The sequence below is a fragment of the Antechinus flavipes genome, chromosome 2, assembly GCF_016432865.1.
Source record: "Antechinus flavipes isolate AdamAnt ecotype Samford, QLD, Australia chromosome 2, AdamAnt_v2, whole genome shotgun sequence".
NCBI lineage: Eukaryota > Metazoa > Chordata > Mammalia > Dasyuromorphia > Dasyuridae > Antechinus > Antechinus flavipes.
Genome location: NC_067399.1, coordinates 570,861,979 through 570,879,504, shown reverse-complemented (window position 1 = coordinate 570,879,504; position 17,526 = coordinate 570,861,979). Strand labels below are relative to the sequence as shown.

The 17,526-nt window shown below is 36.2% G+C and overlaps 1 protein-coding gene across 1 annotated transcript; it reads right to left on the bottom strand.

Moving 5' to 3' along the window:
* Nucleotides 1–575: 575 nt before the first annotated feature.
* TMED3 (transmembrane p24 trafficking protein 3) lies at nucleotides 576–6,933 on the bottom strand. The gene is made up of 3 exons (XM_051981145.1): nucleotides 6,601–6,933; nucleotides 3,049–3,297; nucleotides 576–2,096 (listed from the first exon to the last, which is right to left on the bottom strand). Exons 1-3 carry the CDS (start codon nucleotides 6,775–6,777, stop codon nucleotides 1,860–1,862), a joined length of 663 nt encoding a protein of 220 aa, XP_051837105.1. The 5' UTR covers nucleotides 6,778–6,933; the 3' UTR covers nucleotides 576–1,859.
* Between the last annotated feature and the right edge of the window lie 10,593 nt (nucleotides 6,934–17,526).

Here is a 17,526-nt window from a genome sequence, read left to right as displayed (position 1 = left end):
AATACAAAGTTATTATTAAATAAAATTAAATTAAAAACAAACAAAAAAAACAAAAAAAAAAAATAAAAAAATAAAAAAAACAAAGACATAGGCTGGAAAGAACCTTACGAGCCATTCTGCAAAATAAATTTGAAGCTAAAAAGCAGCTAAAATCTTAAGGAAGTTGAATGACTTATCCAACATCCCAGCAGAATCTTATAAAGCATCAGATGTGGGATCTAAACCCAAGTCTTCTGTTTACAGAGTTCATGTACTTTTCAGGCCGTTTGTTTCACAAGATGCTGTTATATATAGTTTGTGAATGTATTAATTATGTTAACTGTGATTGTGCTGTCTCATCCACAAAAGCTTTTTCTTACTATCGGTTAGTAGTTCTGGGAAATAATTTCATACCAGAGAAGGATGAAAATCAATTTTAATCCCAAACTGGTTTTGTTTCCCTCATACGACCTCTCTCATGAAAGAAAAGAAAGAATTTGTGCATACCCATACAGAAAGTCACACAAATACTAGGAGAGATCTATTTTGCAGTCTGATTTTACATAGGTCTATTATCATGAAAAACAAAGGCCAAATAAAGTAAGATTCTTTATTAAAAGTTTGAGCTCTGTAAGCCCTGGTCCTCTTTGTACTTTTTTTTTTTTTTTAACTGTAATTTGGTAGCTTCCTATTCAGTAGTTTAAGATACAAATTCAGCCCTCTTTTGAATTTTGTGTTTGCCTTGTAATAAAAAGGGGGGAAATAAAATGTACTAGACATCTCTCTTTCTTTTTTTTTTTTTTTTAAACCAGGCTTCCATTCTTTAAAAAATATAGCAATGAAAGCGTAAAGCTGTAGTGCCCCTAAGAGAATGACCATTGAAAAAGCTGATTTATAGATTGGGGCCTGCAATGTTTCTTCTGTTTTAATTCTTGGAGTATAAAGGTTTCAAATAGACTTGGCCTCTGGCCAGGAGTTTTTTTTTTTTTTTTTTTTTTTTATTGCTGGGTCCAGAGTGAAGCACTGAGGAATAATGACTGACAATTTTAAGAAGGAAGGAAAGGATTTAGGAGGGAGGGAAAGAGGAAAGAATGAGAAAGGGAAGAAAAGAGGAAGGAAGAGGAGAGTTACATGGAAGAATGAAGAAAGGGAGGAAGGAAAAAAAGAATGGAGGGGAAAAGGAAGGAGAGTATAAAGGAGGTAAAGAGAAAGAGAAAAAGGAAGTGTAGAAGAAAAGAAGGGAGGAGGGAGAAAGTGAGGGAAGGAGGAAGGAAGAAAGAGAATGAGGGGAAAAGAGGAGAAATGAGGGAAGGAAGGAGAGGGAAAGAAAGAGTAAGAAAAAGAGGAAGGTAGAAGAAAGAAAGGAGGCATAGAGGGAAAGAGGAAGGGAGGAGAAAATAATAAAAGTTTATTTTGGTTTTTTTTACAGTAAAAAAACTGAAGCATGGGACAAGAGAAGAAAATTGAAAAGCCCTAAGATTTAGGGCAATATTGGACAGTTACAAAGTTGTTTATTTCTCATGAGTAGCCAGCTACTGACCCCAAGTCACTGCCACTGTCCAGTTGCAGTCAAAGTTATCCACATTACCTTACTTTTTCTATTTTTTTCCCCCAAGTCTCATAGGACATTTCAAGCTAGATCTATAAGACAAGATGAAGCAAAATTATTAAAAACATGCAAAATGGCATTATGTTATAATTTATAGTGGTTTTGTTTTCACACTATCACCTGACTTTACAGGCCAATAGAACATAGAGAGGATATTTCTCCTTGTAGTTTTAAGAACATGGAAGAATTCCACTCCCTACTTCGTAAGTAGACAGTATCAATGGGACTTCCTTTGTTGAGCAGAACTTTAGGGGCCATGTGTCCTCCAGAGTTATGAGTTGACACCTCGACTGGTTGGTCTCTTTTCTGTAAAGAAGCTTTTCAGAAGCATCACTTGACTGATGCTGACAACAAAGAGTATGACTGTCTCCCCCACAGACCAATATGAAACCCGCTCATTTAATTCATCAGCTCGGTTCCGGTCCTGAGCTTCCCTGAGTCGATAATGTGTCTGAGAATCAATCACTGTTTTCAAGGCTTCATGAATGGTCACACAAGCAGACTCCATCTGAGAAAAGGGGAAAAACCAAATACATTTCAAAGCCCAAGAAAAGGTATCAAATACTCATTATCAACTCTAAGGAAAAGGGTGTAAATTAACATCATAATCCCGAAATCTCTTCTTCCATAAATCTTTTCACAGAGCCACAAGCAGTAAAATGATAAGAACTAGCATGACCTAGTTTGAATCAGTTCAAACCAATCAAAATTGTTCATACCCACTACTAATGAATCCATTAAATCCAAGCAGAACCGGATTAAATTGTTTGGAAATCAGCTGAAACCAGAAAGAATTGCTTTCAACTATTCAGAACTGGTCAAAGGTGATTTAGGAATAAATAGATAGAGATGCAGAATAATTACATCTCTGCTTTCTTCAATGTTAAAGATAATTTTAACATTATTTTATATTTATCAAAGGGATAAATTTCTTCAGTTATAAAATTATGAATAATAGTAAATCTTCCAAAAGAAATTGGCAGCAATAAATGGCCTAAATAATCAAGAGTACATCAGAATTAACTGGTTTTTAAAAAGTACCCAAACCCATTCCTTTAATTTTTTTCTAGCTTTTTCACCAATAAAACAAAGGGATTAAAACAGATGATCCTTTCAACTCTAAGTTTCTACAATTCTATGAATTTCCTAAAAATAGTCACCAGATCTAACCCCCAAATGGTAATAAAAGGTCTCTGAAGATCCACAGGATAAGAAAAATTAAGTCTAGCAGTGAACAAGGAAGATTTCAGAGTCAATGTTTAGCAAGGCAATAGCTGACAAGATAACTTTGGTCACAAGGAAGTTACATGGGCTATATTTGAAACCGAGGTGAAAGAAAATATGACACAGAGACCAAGAAGGCCTGACTCTGATTCTAGTTCAGGCAAGTAGATCCTATCTAACTAGTGAGCTGTTACATTCATATTTACTAAAGTCAAATATGCTTACAACATACTCACCTGTGTCAATGCAGTGACTCTGTTTCCCATTTCTGGGAGAATGGGGGGTTCATCTCCAATTAGTAGATCAAAGTACACAGTTTTGTGGGTAAAGGTGGAAAACTCATTACTGAAGCAAAACTTGTAGATTCCTTTGCTCTCTGTCTGGTGAAAGAAACTGTCATACTGCTTCTTGGTTTCTTTGTAAATTGTCTTTCCATGGGGGTCTTCAATAAAGCAGTCTACATCATACTGTCCACCACTAATGACCTGTTGACCACAAATGGCCCCAGAGAGTTTGTAGTTATCTCATAGGACATCAGAATTCACTTTGCTGCAGAAAAATACACAGAAAAAAGCAACCCCCTCCCCCCAATATGTTCTGTTGGTGTCCTTCAAGGGAATGTTGCCCCAGGCTAATGGATCAGACACAGACAAGGGAGATCAATAGGATGAGAAGTTTGAGATCTTGTTTCAAAGGAACTACTCATGGTCAGAATGAGTAATGGTTTTTCCTTCTTTTATTTTGTTCTAGTTCTGTGGGGAACTTAGGGGGGAATTATAAGGTCTTGGGTTACAAAATAAAGATTTAAATATCAACATGAACCAAATCCCTCAGAAAAGCAGTTTAAGCATTAAATCCAATTTTCCCAGGACTTCTCATTCTCAGCAAGGTAAATCAGTGTTTTCAAGTGCACGAAAGGCATTAAGAAAATAAATAATTGAACAAATAAATACCACAATTGAATAAAAGCCACTCATATTTTCATGAAATACATAATCTTAGAAAAAACCTTAGATACCATCTAATCCAACTTCTCATACTATAAGAACACTTCTTTCAACATTAGAAGTAGAATAAAAGGACTTGAAAATGAAAAGATCTAAACCTGAGAGTTGGTTCTGCTATTTCTTATCTATAGGCTTAAATCTCTTTGGGTCTCTGTTCTTTATCCATTATATGAAAAGATTGAATTAGTTAATCCTTTACATTTATACTGGTTAAATTTCAATTGGTTAGTTTGGGCCTAGAATTCCAGCTTCTTAAAAATGTTTTGAATTAACATTAGTCCTAAATTGAAAGTTTTATGATTAGATTTATAGGATAGGACCAATGAGCAGAAATTATAGAGAGACAAATTTTTGACTTAATACAATTCCTAACAATTATGATTATTTGAAAGTAGGATATCTGTCTTAGGGAATAATAGATTTTGTAAAGGTGATTCCTGCTTAAGGTAAGGATTTAACCAAACGATTAATGAGGTTCCATTTAGGCTCTTAGATTTACAGTTAGAAAGGACCTTGGAGAACACTGACTCCAACTTGCTTTTCTCTGAGGTACTTTGTCATCCAAGTCATTGAACAGAGATGCAATTCTATGTGGACAAAATTCTGAATTTTGAGTTAGGAAGAAGCCCTCATTCATTTACCACTTCTGACAGTAGCTGTGTGACCATAAAACAGCCATTCTCTCTCAACATGCTTTCTCATGAATAAAATGAAGATAATACTGAATACCTATAGTATTGATTCTATAAGGCTCAAACTTTTAAGACATATAAATGGTAGTTATTATTAACCAGGTATTTAATTTGTTCATGACGTTAATGCATAGAAAACTGGAATATACAGTTAAAAATCTGCTTTAATAGACAAAAAAGAATATATGAAAAAATTAAGTATGTCCATGTTTACCTATCTGTACTCCCAGACCTTCCCACATTATACTTGACATCATGGTTTTATATTTTAAACTATCTACACTTAGCCAGTATTGGAATATAAATTAAGAAGGTCTCAGTCTACAGGTTTCCATCACCAAACAAAAGATTTCACACTAAAATGCAAAGGTTAATATATTCCTCACTGCATTTGAAGGTTTTGAGTGAGTCATACTGAGCAAAAATCCTGTCAAAGAGACAGTCAAGGACTCCCTCATGTGGCCATTAGTATCACTGAAGCTCAGGACCTATACAATTTAGACTTCTGGCATAATTTTAAAGCACTGGATATCTATTCTAAATCTAATCATAAAACTTTCAATTTAGGACTAATGTTAATTCAAAACATTTTTAAGAAGCTGGAATTCTAGGCCCAAACTAACCAACTGAAATTTAACCAATATAAATGTAAAGGATTAACTAATTCAATCTTTTCATATAATGGATAAAGAACAGAGACCCAAAGAGATCTAAGCCTATAGATAAGAAATAGCAGAACCAACTCTCAGGTTTAGATCTTTTCACTTTCAAGTCCATTTATTCTACTTCCAATATTGAAAGAAGAGTTCTTATAGTATGAGAAGTTGGATTAGATGGTATCTAAGGTTTTTTCTAAGATTATGTATTTCATGAAAATATGAGTGGTATTCATTTGTTCACATAATAGGCAAATATCTTATTTAATACATTCCCAATACTTCACAAAAGGGGAAATTGTCTTTAAGGGCTGATGAAGCAACTTGTTTACATAAGATCACAACCTATTCAATGCTCAGGTTATTTTCATTTCTAACAGGTGATAGGTATATCCTAAATTTCACTCATTGTTGCAATGAAAGTTTTGCAAGTTAACCATTTAGTGCCAATCTAGCAAAGATTAGAACAGATGACTTCAGGTTGACTAAAGCTGTCTAAATAGATATGAGATTAATCAAACGACTCAGATTTCAAAAGATGAGGTAGAGGTGATAGGACAGAGCATTCCAAGTATGAAGAGCAACTAGTGCAAAGTGTAGAAGGAAGAGAGATGGCAGTTTTTTAGGAACAGGGAGGCAGCTGGTGCTACTGGATCTATCACTATAAATAGTGATAAAAAAAATTAATAAAAAAAAAAAAGTAGAAAGAAGTCAGGTTGTAAAGGGCTGCAAATGTCCAACAAAGGAGTTTGCATTTCATTCTGGATGCCATTGTGAGACACTGGAGTTTGTATTTTCTGGGAGAGGGAAAAGAGATCATGATGGAGCCAGTCCTGTACTTCAAGAAAATTATTTTGGCAGCTGAATGGGGCATGCATTGGAATGCAAAAAAATTCTTTGACAGGGGACTGTGAGTGAAGAAAAGGGAACATATGTTAGGAAGGTAGGAAGGTGTTTAGGATAGCACAAAGTTTGAAAACCTAGGTAACTGAAAGAATAGTCACATTCTTGACAAGATTGGGAAATTTTGGAAAAGAGAAGGGGTTTTGGCGGGAGGGGTGATTGCATGACATTAAGCAAGTAACTTGACATTTATGGACTTCAGTTTCCTCCTCTGTAAAATGCAGGAGTTTGAATGAGATCTAAATGGTGTGGTCCAATTATTCCATAGAACCTGTTGCAAAAGAACAATTAGCCAAAAGCCTGGACGATGAGAGCAAGTTTCTTAACCTCTAAAAAAGTTCCCAGATGCATCAGGAAACAAATGCAAAAGGAGTGGGGAAAGATGGCCAGCTAGAGCGTCATGTGCATCCCGTTTTAATTAATCCCAGGCACACCCCCTTACTCCCCCCCTTTACACACAAAATCCCTTTCTCTTTGCAATTCGACCAAGATGCAAAGCCAAGCGAGAAGAGCACCCGACCCCGCCTTACTTGATAACCCAGGGTGAATTTCACCCCCTGCTCCATCTCCTCATGGAAACACTGCTTGGCGCTGTCGGGCAGTTCGAAAGTCAGCTGGGTGCATCGCAGCCCCTGGGCCTGCAGCAGCAGCAGCAGCAGCCCCCGCCACCAGCGCCCCGGAGAGTCGGCGGGAACGGGGGACCTCATGCTTCTGGGCCTGGTTAGATGCCCCAGGCCGGACTCTGCCGGCCAGTCCCCGCCGAGGAGAGCGCTCAGTCCGTGCTGCAGCGGCCGGGCCAGCGCTCAGCTCCCGGGCCTGACGTGGCACTAGCGTTTGGAACCGGCTCTTCCGGGTGGCCCTGGGCTCCATTCTCCCTGGGCGGGACCCGGCCCTGAGCGGAGGCGGGGACTGCTCTGCCGCGCAGTTGGCCCGCGTTTCTCCCCTCGGTCAGTTAGAAGACAGGGCCAGCAGGGGAAGGCTGCTCTCGTCCTTCCGTCACCAAGTTAGGTGACTGCGGCTCTGGGGGAACCGCGTCTGATACCACCCCCTCCATTTCCCGGTGAGACTGAGGGGTTTGTCCCGGTTCACAGGTGTCCGCTTCTCCTGCGAAGGGAGGGGAGGAAGGAATTTGGACGGAAAGCCACGGACGTCCTCCCCTTTCCAATAAAGCCCTAGGGAAGAAAGCACTGAAGCCCGGAGAACCTCCCCAGACCCCTGCTACGGGATCCTGCCTGTGTGGTGGTGGCAATAATAGCAACGCCAGTGACAAAAATAAGCATAATAATAGTGCCTACCTGCCAGAGTCGCTGTGAGGAGTCAATAAAATAATAGTATTAAAGTCCTTTGCAAACTTCTAAGTGCTATATAAATGCTAATGATTTCCCCCCCTTCTTTGCTCCGGCCCTTCTCTCGCTGAATTCCAGAATTATTTCTTCATCCTGTTGCAACCAAGCATAATTTGGGGCTGAAAAAGGCAGAGCTTTCATCCAGTGTAATCCATTGAGCGACTGGACTAGCCTATCTGTGTTCAACCCTAATTAGCTTGAGAGAACTTACTCAGACTGGGAGTTTTAATAATAGCTCAGTCCTTTCAAATTTTTGAAAAATCCCTAAATAGATTCATTCAACTAGTATTTAGCATAATAACCAGGCCATGGGCTAAGCCCTAGGAATTCAAAAGAAAGCACAAAAGTTTAGGTTGTGCCTCTTGTAGAAAGCCAAATCTTGACCCTTCCCAAGTCTTAAAGATGTCCTTGAAATTGCTTTGTATAGATTTTATTTTCTAGGTGCATAGTTTTCCCCAATAGACGGTAAATTCCTTCAAGGCAGGGCCAATTTTTTTTTTTTTTTGGGGGGGGGGTTTGTGCTCCCAGTGCTTAGCATAATACTTGCACATAGTAAGCATTTAATAAATTCTTGTGGGATTAAATTGAATTTAAGTTAATTTAAATTTAAAAAAAGTTTTAGTTCTGTTATTTAGCATTTGTGTTTTAATCCATTTTTCATTTTTACAACTCCTTGTATGTGTGTATATTTTCATCCATAAATGTTAAAGTAAATGTAAACAAATATTTGTTTGAATGAGGGTTTGTTACACTGACATTGTGACATGGTTGTTGTTTTTTTTTTTTTTTTTTTTTTTAATAGTATCATCCATTTCACTATATGATGGAAATTCTGTAAATTTATCAGCACCCAACTCAGGAACTACTTCTACTATGTTTTCTAATTCCCCAGTTATGTCCTTCAGAACTCTTAGATGCTTATTCACGTGCTTGCTTTATGTCTTCTAATTATAATCTCCTTTTTATAGTGTCCAAGATGTACTCATCTTTGAATCCTACAAACATTTTAATGTAATTTATTGAATTGGATCAAATTGAATACCCAAAAGCAGACTTTAATCCTTACAATGGCTTGTTCGGTTTTCACCAGCAGTCACAGTCTACTGGCTTTGGGTTAACAATCCAAAACAGAAGCCCTGTCCTGCCATAGGACACCTTTCTTTGGACATTCAGCAAGCAAACAAATAAACAAATAAACACGCATATTTTAAAATATCTACTATGTGCCAGACACTGGTATTAGTATCAGAGGTGCAAAGACAAAAAGAAAGGAGTTCCTATTGCTCCTGATGCTCACTCCCAGTATAGATTTGGACAATTTACTTAACTTCCTGGGGCAGAGGTTTTTCAACTGTGAAATTAAAAGGATGGTCTAGTTGGCTTCTACTAACTTCCCTTCCAACTTTTTATATATAAATGATGCGGGAAAGATTGCTTTCTAGATTCCCACCCTCTCCTAGTTAATAATGTAAATTGCTCTTTAACTCACACATCCTGGTCCCTTTGAATTCCAATAGAAGATCTGGCCTGTTCCCAGCCCCACCCGAATATGAGCCAACTTTGGGGCTACACCCGAAAGCCCCTCGAGCTAAGTCTCCTATTATAAAAAGGCCACGCTGGGAACCCCTCTTTGCAGAGATTCCAAACATGGCTACCATGTGAGGACCCTCTGTCCACTGGACCCTCTGTCCAGTGCCCTCCTTATCTCTACCTTCGCCTATACTTTACCTTTGCTTATCTAATAATAAACCTCTTTTATCAATCTAGCTCTCTGGGCCAATAAATGCGCCGCTACTAGACCCCCTTGCGTCGAATCTGTACCCCAAACCTGCCACTAGACCTTAACCCTAATTTCATTTAGGTACCCCAAAACTAGACCTCAACATAACTTTTAAGTATTCAAAAGTGGCTCCCTATGATATAGTAACTGAAGTTATCTTTGCCATCATCTGGTTCTAGACCATTCCCTTCATATATTTTGTGTTCTGATCAAACTGACTTTCTTGTCACATACCCCAAACTCAGCAAACCAATTTTTACCTACATGATTTAGTGTAGATCTTATGCCTCCCATACTTAAAATACATCCCTTCATTTCTTTGGCTTTCTTTGAGACTTAGGGTTTTCAAATCTTTCTAGTTGTCTATCCTTGGCCTTCCTCTAATTATTCTGTATTAACTGTTTATATTTTGTGTCCTCCAGTGGAACATAAGTTCCTTGAGATTTAGGCTCTATCTGGCTGTTTTTGTCTGTTTCTCAGTGACTACCATAGTGTTTTGCACATAGTAGGTGCTTATTCAATATTTGATGAACTGAAATCCAAAATCAACTAATTTTTGAACCTAAGTATAAATGAAGCTGAGCTTATTGAGGCCAAAAAATTTAGCCAAAAATTCTGACAGTTTCATGATAATTATGTTCAAGCTTCTTCATTTGTTGACGGTCTACAAGTGTTTCTCAGCAACCCTTAAAGTGACAAGAGTAACAGCCTTCACATCCTTTCAGTAAAGCAGCTTCTTCAGTTAAGTATCAAAAGAGTTGAGTCAGAAAATCTATGACATCAGGACAATTTAAGTTCTCCATATTTGTTTTAATGACCATGATGAAATGGGAAGAATAATGAAGCAGTGTCGTGTGCAAAAATTACGAATATTGTTTTGAATAGAAAATTCAGCATTAAAAAAGATGGCTTTGAAAAGCTAGTTAGTTTTTATTTGTTTTAGGATTTGTTTTTAAGCCTTGGTGAGTAAATTACCAAACAGAACAGAAATCAAAAATGAAAACTGCTGGATAAAAATAATTTGCCAGACACAACTGAACCTGTCTACTTCCAAACACACTGAGGTTACAAAATCATAAAAGTATAGATTTAAAATTTAAAATCTTAACTCTCATCTACTCTCCATTCAGCCTCCCACCAGAACTCAGACTTGTGACAAATAAATACAGTTAAACAGCATAAATCAATACCTTGACCATGTATGATTTCCAGTAAGAGATGGGTAGCAAGATAGGGCACTCCATTGATTAAAGTTCCAAATTTTTTCAATGTCATTATATTGCTGTAGTCATCATGTAAATTGTCCTGGTTCTGTTCATGCTTTCCTCCTCATTTCACAGAAATCTTAAGTTTCTCTGAATTCTCCATATTCATCATTTTTTAAAATATATTACTCCATTACATTTAAATGACCCAATTTCATTCAGCCAATCCCCCTATCAACAAGTACTCACTTTCATTTTTTTTTACTACTATAAATATTTTTGTAAGTTAAATGAGATAATATTTGTAAGGCTCTTAGCACAATACCCAACTTGTTCCCTTCCTTTTCTTTTTCCTTAGGAACTTTCCCTGTTATATTTAACGGTAGTATTAAATTAAACAATGTATACTATGGGTATATGAATGTTATGGAATATTATTGTTCTGTAAGAAATGACCAGCAGGATGAATACAGAGAGGATTGGAGAGACTTACATGAACTGATGCTAAGTGAAATGACCAGAACCAGGAGATCATTATATACCTCAACAACGATACTGTATGAGGATGTATTCTGATGGAAGTGGATTTTTTCGACAAAGAGATCTCACTCAGTTTCAATTGATCAAAAATGGACAGAAGCAGCTACACCCAAAGAAAGGACACTAGGAAATGAATATAAACTGCTTGCATTTTTGTTTTTCTTCCCGGGTTATTTATACCTTTGGAATCCAATTCTCCCTGTGCAACAAGAAAACTGTTCGGTTCTGCACACATATATTGTATCTAGGATATACTGTAACTTATTTAACATGTATAGGACTACTTGCCATCTGGGGGAAGGGGTGGAGGGAGGGAGGAGAAAAATCGGAACAGAAGAGAGTGCAAGGGATAATGTTGTAAAAAATTACCCTGGCATGGGTTCTGTCAATAAAAAGTTATTTTAAAAAAATGTATATAATATGTAGTGACATATCTAATTTAATGTTTTCCAGAACAGCTGTACCAATTCCCAGCTCTAGCAACAATATGGCATTATTGTACCTATCTTCCCACAGCCTGTCCAACATTTACCACTTGCATATTTTCTCATCTTTGCTTATTATGTGATAAATTTGAAATGGAAACTTAGAATTATTTGTCATTATCAATTTATAACATTTTTTCTTATGACTTTCAAATTTACATTTTTCCTTTTGAACACTGCCTGTTAAACTATTTTGCCATTTATCTACTGGAAGAAATCTCATTTTTATATACTCCGATCAATTTCATATACAAATGACTTGGGCATCAAACTTTTATCTGAGATATTTTCTTCTTATCCATTTATACATTCCTTTTTTAATCTCTTGCAATCTGCTTTCTATTCCCAGCATTCCACTATCCTTATCAAGTAAAATTTACCAGTTAATTCCTTGTGGCATTTGACAATGCTGATGACCTACTCTTTTCAAAACTTACCTTGTCCCACAATTGCCACCCATATACCAAGACTATTAGCTCATTTACCTTATATAATTTGGAACCATGTTCTTCCTGCTGTGGAAGTTATAAAATATGAATTACTAATTCTCTTTTGTTCACCTTTTGTTTTTGTTTTGTGGTAAGGAATTCTCCCCTCTCCCCACTTCAGCAATTACCAAGAATCTACCTTCCTTTAATCCTGTCAATCTCTCTATCTCTCAGTACAATATCAAACCACACCTGTTTAGGCCCATGGCAGCTCAACCCATCTAAGGAATTCACTCCCAAGTTCATGCTCTTGAGTCCCAGTGTCGGGCTGTAACTTCAGCTTCCCCTCAGAAGAGGAAGTCTTGTTTGTCAGTCACAGTCTGACCCCCATCAGTCACAGAGTTGCACAGGAGAGTGACTCTGGGAAATTTCTTTCCTGCCAAAAGACATTGGTCCCCATCTTCCTTTTACATAAATAAAGATGTTGAGGCCCAGAGAGTTTAATAGACTTCTCCAAAGATAGACTTAAAATAAACGGGGGGGGGGGGGGAAGGGGGGAGGAAAGAGAGGAGAGAGTAGTAGATGTAGAATTCAAGACTTTTTCATTCCAGTCCAATGGCTTTCCATGAACCTATCATTAGTCCCAAATCTTTGCATAGTAGTACAATGAGAAGGTCCATGGTAGATGAAAAGAAAAAATGAAAAAAAAAAAAATTGACCTAAAGCTAAAGAACATGGGTAGAAATTCTCATTCTGCTATTACTATCTATTTGATCTTAAGCAAATAACCTTATTGACCTTCAGTTTTTTCCTTTGTTAATTGATTAATTTGAATTCTATGATCTCTAAAATCTTTCCTGGGTATTAAAGCAGTTTTTCAGATGAAGAAATTGAATGTAAGAAGTAAATTAGATCAAGGACTATTTCATGCCTTCCATAAACATGTACAGTGTCAGGATGATTTGTACAAATTATTTGAAAATAGAGAAGTTACATTTAGATCTTCTAATAATTACAAAATTATGTCTGTGATGATATAACTATCCTCTGCTGCAATCCATCTTAAACAATAAAAATATTTTTATTTGTTTGATATTCAGTGACTTTACCATAAGAGTGATAACTAGGGCTTCTTTGGAGCATGGCATCCAGACTGAGAAGAGAGTAAAACTGTGCCAATGGATATCTTGAAGAAAAAAGTGTGCTGATCTGGAAAAATTTGCCTGCATCAGTGAATTTGGGGCTAGCAGTCTTGTGCTGGCCCACATAACCCCAGAATGCTACAAAGGCAGCCATTTCTCCAGGAAATACTTTTTTTGTTTTGGTTTAGTTTGGTTTTTTGTTTCAGTCTTTCTTCCTTTTGTACTTGCTTGTTTCTTCTCCCTTCTTTTTTCACTTATCGCCTTATCTCAAAAGTGTTTCCTCGGGGTAAATTTTCCTGAGTTAGTCTTTTAGGCACAGCTGTTCCCTAAGTGACTGTAATCCAACTAGTTCTATTGTGCACCGTTTCTGTGATTCCCAAAGAACTCAGCAATCCTTTCTTTGAAAAAAGAACTACAAAATCAATCCCCAGTGGAGTCCCCCATGTTGATATGAACAGATATTAGATTATAGGATGTTGTTTTCTTTCATTCCCTGAAATAGGCTTTTTACATTTACATCTCTCCCTAAGGAAATGCTAAATGCTTTATCAGTATTACACCTATCCTTAAAGTAACAAATGGGCAAACCATACCATACCAAGCTGCAACTCTGCAAAGATTCCATACAAATTAGAACATACTTATAAACCCAGGGCATCTCAAATAAATTTTGGTGAAACCTAAAAAATTTGTAGCTTCAATTGAATAAAAAGTGAAAATATGAAATCTATAGAATGAGCTCCTTTGAGCTCATTTAAGTCCAGCTTTTTCTGGCTATCAATTCCATCACTGCTATTCATTTATTCATTCAATAAACATGTATTTATTGTTTACATGTTTATTGTAAACAATAGGCAATGCATGACAGAGAATGCAAAAATTTATAAAACATGGTCTCTTTTCTCAAGGAATTTGTGATTTTTAGAAGTAGAGAGGTAAAAAAAAATAATGTAAAAGCTAGTAGTTTTATGTATAGATGCTCTGAATCTTTCTGCAAAGTTAACATGACTTGTTGCATTTAAGTATTAACAAAACTTAGATTTTGCTTTATCCACCATTTTAGCGTCATAGAGAAACAAGACTTTTAGAACAGCAAAATATCTGAAAGACTGTGATTCAAAGCCATTTTTGCTAGCCACCAGTGAGACCTAAAAAAACAGAGAACATAGGAATTCTTCTGAAAATTAAAGTAGTCTATTCTCAGGATTAAATTGAATTCTGTTTGGGCAAGAAATGTATCTATGTATATAAAGTCAAAAACAGTACAGTAATTCCAGGTAGGAAATTCAAAATAACAATAGTGATCTGGGGAAAAGTTAGTCAGGTGCTTGGAAATAGTTGAATAGTTCAAGCCAAGTTCAGAAGTAATCTTCCTGCTAAGGCCATTAGACACAGGATCCAAGTAAAACTCTATCTTTCAAGGATCTAGGATGTGAAAACTAATTAAATAAAATTATATCTTTTTTAAATAAAAAAAAAAAAAAACCTTTAAGTTTTGTGCTTCCTGGCAGGAGAATATATTAGTCAGAAAAAAAAAAAAAAAAAAGTCAGTTTGCTTCAGAAAATGGTAATCAGTGTCTAGGCAGTGATTATTTCCCATGAATATGATTGAAAAGCATTAATTGTCCTCAGGTACTCCATACAGCACTATTATCCTTGTCAACTGCCTTCACTTCTATCCATCTATGCTATGAGGAAATCAAGAACATGTAAATATATTCAGTCAGTTCTGCAACACATAAAATTGCTCATAGACAAAAAGGTAACTAAATTGTTAGTTTTTCAATAAGATGATTTTTTAATACCATAAATCAAATATTTTGTCAATCAGAATTTTTTTTCCTTCCCATATCATGGTGATGTCCCCCAAAAAGTTATTTTAAGACATTTTTTTTTCTGAATTATTTCACCAGTTGCTGAAAAGTAGACTACATCCTGATAAAATATAAGACAGGGAATGCTGATCAAATTGAAAATGATAGACTTAATCATAGGAAATGTTAAAAATCTTTTTAAAGAACCTTAAGGGAACTCAGAGGCCATCTAGTCCAACCCACTCATTTTATAGATGTAGAAAGTGAGGCTTATTAGAAGTTAGTAGTGAGTGTGAGCTTCTTGAGAACAGGAAATCTTTTCTGTATTTTGCTCTTTTTGTATTCTGAATGCTTAGCAAGTGACTGACAATTCACTTGTCCAAGATGACAATGGATTTATGATTTCATCAGTGTAAATAGTACCACTCTCAGGACATCACAATTTCTCCATGCCTTCATATCCTGAGACTTTCTTATGTCTTCTTTGTCTCTTCCATTAGCTATCATAGATAAAATTCATATTTGTGATAAAGCTGCCCACTTACATCTTTAAGTGACTATGTTTGTGACAAGGCATCAATTGCATCTGTGTGTGTCTGTATGCTTATTTGAAACTCCAACAATGACACCTGTTAATCACGTTATAATTTCTATGTTACCTCTATATTTTAAAGTGTAAAAACTAATACATTTTGGCCAGGAATGTCAATCTCATTTTATACATGATTTTACAATTGGATTTTCATTAGGAAAAAAGGGGGAGAAGGGGAGTTTAATATCAAAGAATGGTATTAAACCCTTTATTAGTGTGCTAGAAATGTCTAATCAGTCCCATGGATTACTTAAACATCATTTTTGCACAATATAAAACCCAAATAAATAATATAATGAAATGCAGTAGTGAATAAGAGCAAGTAGTACCTGGCACATATTAAAGTCCCAAAATACAGAATGTAAGGAAGCTCAGAACACAACCTGGATTTGTCAAGGGCACCATTTTCTCTATTGAATTCCTAAATAAATTGATGGTCCGTTGTAAAAAAATTAATGTTTTGGAATGTCTTAAAAATGAATGTAAGCTAAGGACTGATAGACTTTCTATTCACCATCTGGAATCTAGTTTGAGAGAGACACAAATAGACCTGGAGTTCACTATAACCTCAAGGGTATTTATTCTATATTGACATTACAGTATGTAGTAAATGCAAACAGTAATTTTAAGGCTCTAAAAATAGACACTCACCTTTGACCTAAAAAGCATATTTAAATCTAGAATATACTTCAAAAGGATGTTCTTGTACCATGTTTAACACAGACAAAAACTGCTGGTTTATGCAGAGTGGTTTATTGGTGGTGATGGCGGTGGTTTGGAACAGTCTAGGTCAGCTAATGCATTTTCATGTAATAATGGAATGTGATGTGGCTGTCATGAAGGCTGTTTTATAAATATAGCCCAGAGAAATATTTGGCAGCTGATATAGGCAAAGAAATGACTAGAGAACATTTCCTACTATGTATTTGTGAAATGAATAATTTATTCTTAATATACAGTTGACTGTGTCTAATATTTCACCTATATTAAGTAATATAAAGTAGCCAGGTGAATATTTAGACTATGTTAATCTTCTGAGTGTTCCCTAAAACATCTATTCTTATTAATAACTCACATTTATATTGAGTTTTATGATTCACAAAGTGCTATCCCCATAATAATCATCTGAAGTAGGTAGCAAAGTGTTATTATCCCCATTTTACAGATGATGAAATTTGAGGTACAGAGAAATCAAGTGACTTGTTCAGGGTAACACAGTCTAGTGTTAGAAAGGCTCCCAGACCAACCTGTTCATTCTCTCTCTCTCTCTCTCTCTCTCTCTCTCTCTCTCTCTCTCTCTCTCTCTCTCTCTCACCACAAACTGCCTCACTATTAAAAAGGGGTTTTTTATGCTTCGGTCTGGTTATTTTTACAGCTAGAGAGTATTACATGAGTACTTAACTGACATTAACAACAGTAATGATTAAAGTGCTACAAAACATTTTTTGTTAAAAAAGGATTTAGGAATAATAGTTATCTGTACTCACTCTTTAGAATTATAACTTTAACTAATTATGTTCATTTGCTCCTTTGCCTAAGATCTTGACTATACAAGAACACTTGTATTCAAGAGGCCTCTATTGTTCCAAGATGTATAGTAAATACTGATGGTAAACTAAGTGGTTCAGTAATGATAGATTTGAACCACTTTCTATTCTCTTTTTCTTTCATTCCTTAAGCATGAAATTTTTTTTAAATTGGGAAATAACTGTGTCCAAGCACCAAGTGGGGAGGTGTAGAATGGAAAGATAGCCAAGTATTTTTTAATCTGAAGTCCTGCAATGCCACCATCTGGGATAGTGAAAGAAGGGGAAAGGTTGAGGAAGGAGAAAAGCAAAGCACCATTTCACGTGAGTTGATTTCATTCTGTTTTAAGAGAGGGAACAGGGGGAGTTTTAGGTTTCCCAGGTCTAATTTTCATAGAACCATAAATTTAACTCAAAAGTATCTTAACGGTCTCCTATTCCAACCTGCTCATTTTTACAGATGAGCAAAGTGCATTCTAGAGAAACCGTGCATCTTACATACATTACAGTAGGCTATGTAGCTAGAATACTAGTCCAAGTCCTTGGACTCCAGAATGAGTTTCCCAAAGCATCACAGCAGCCAAATCACTCAAATAGC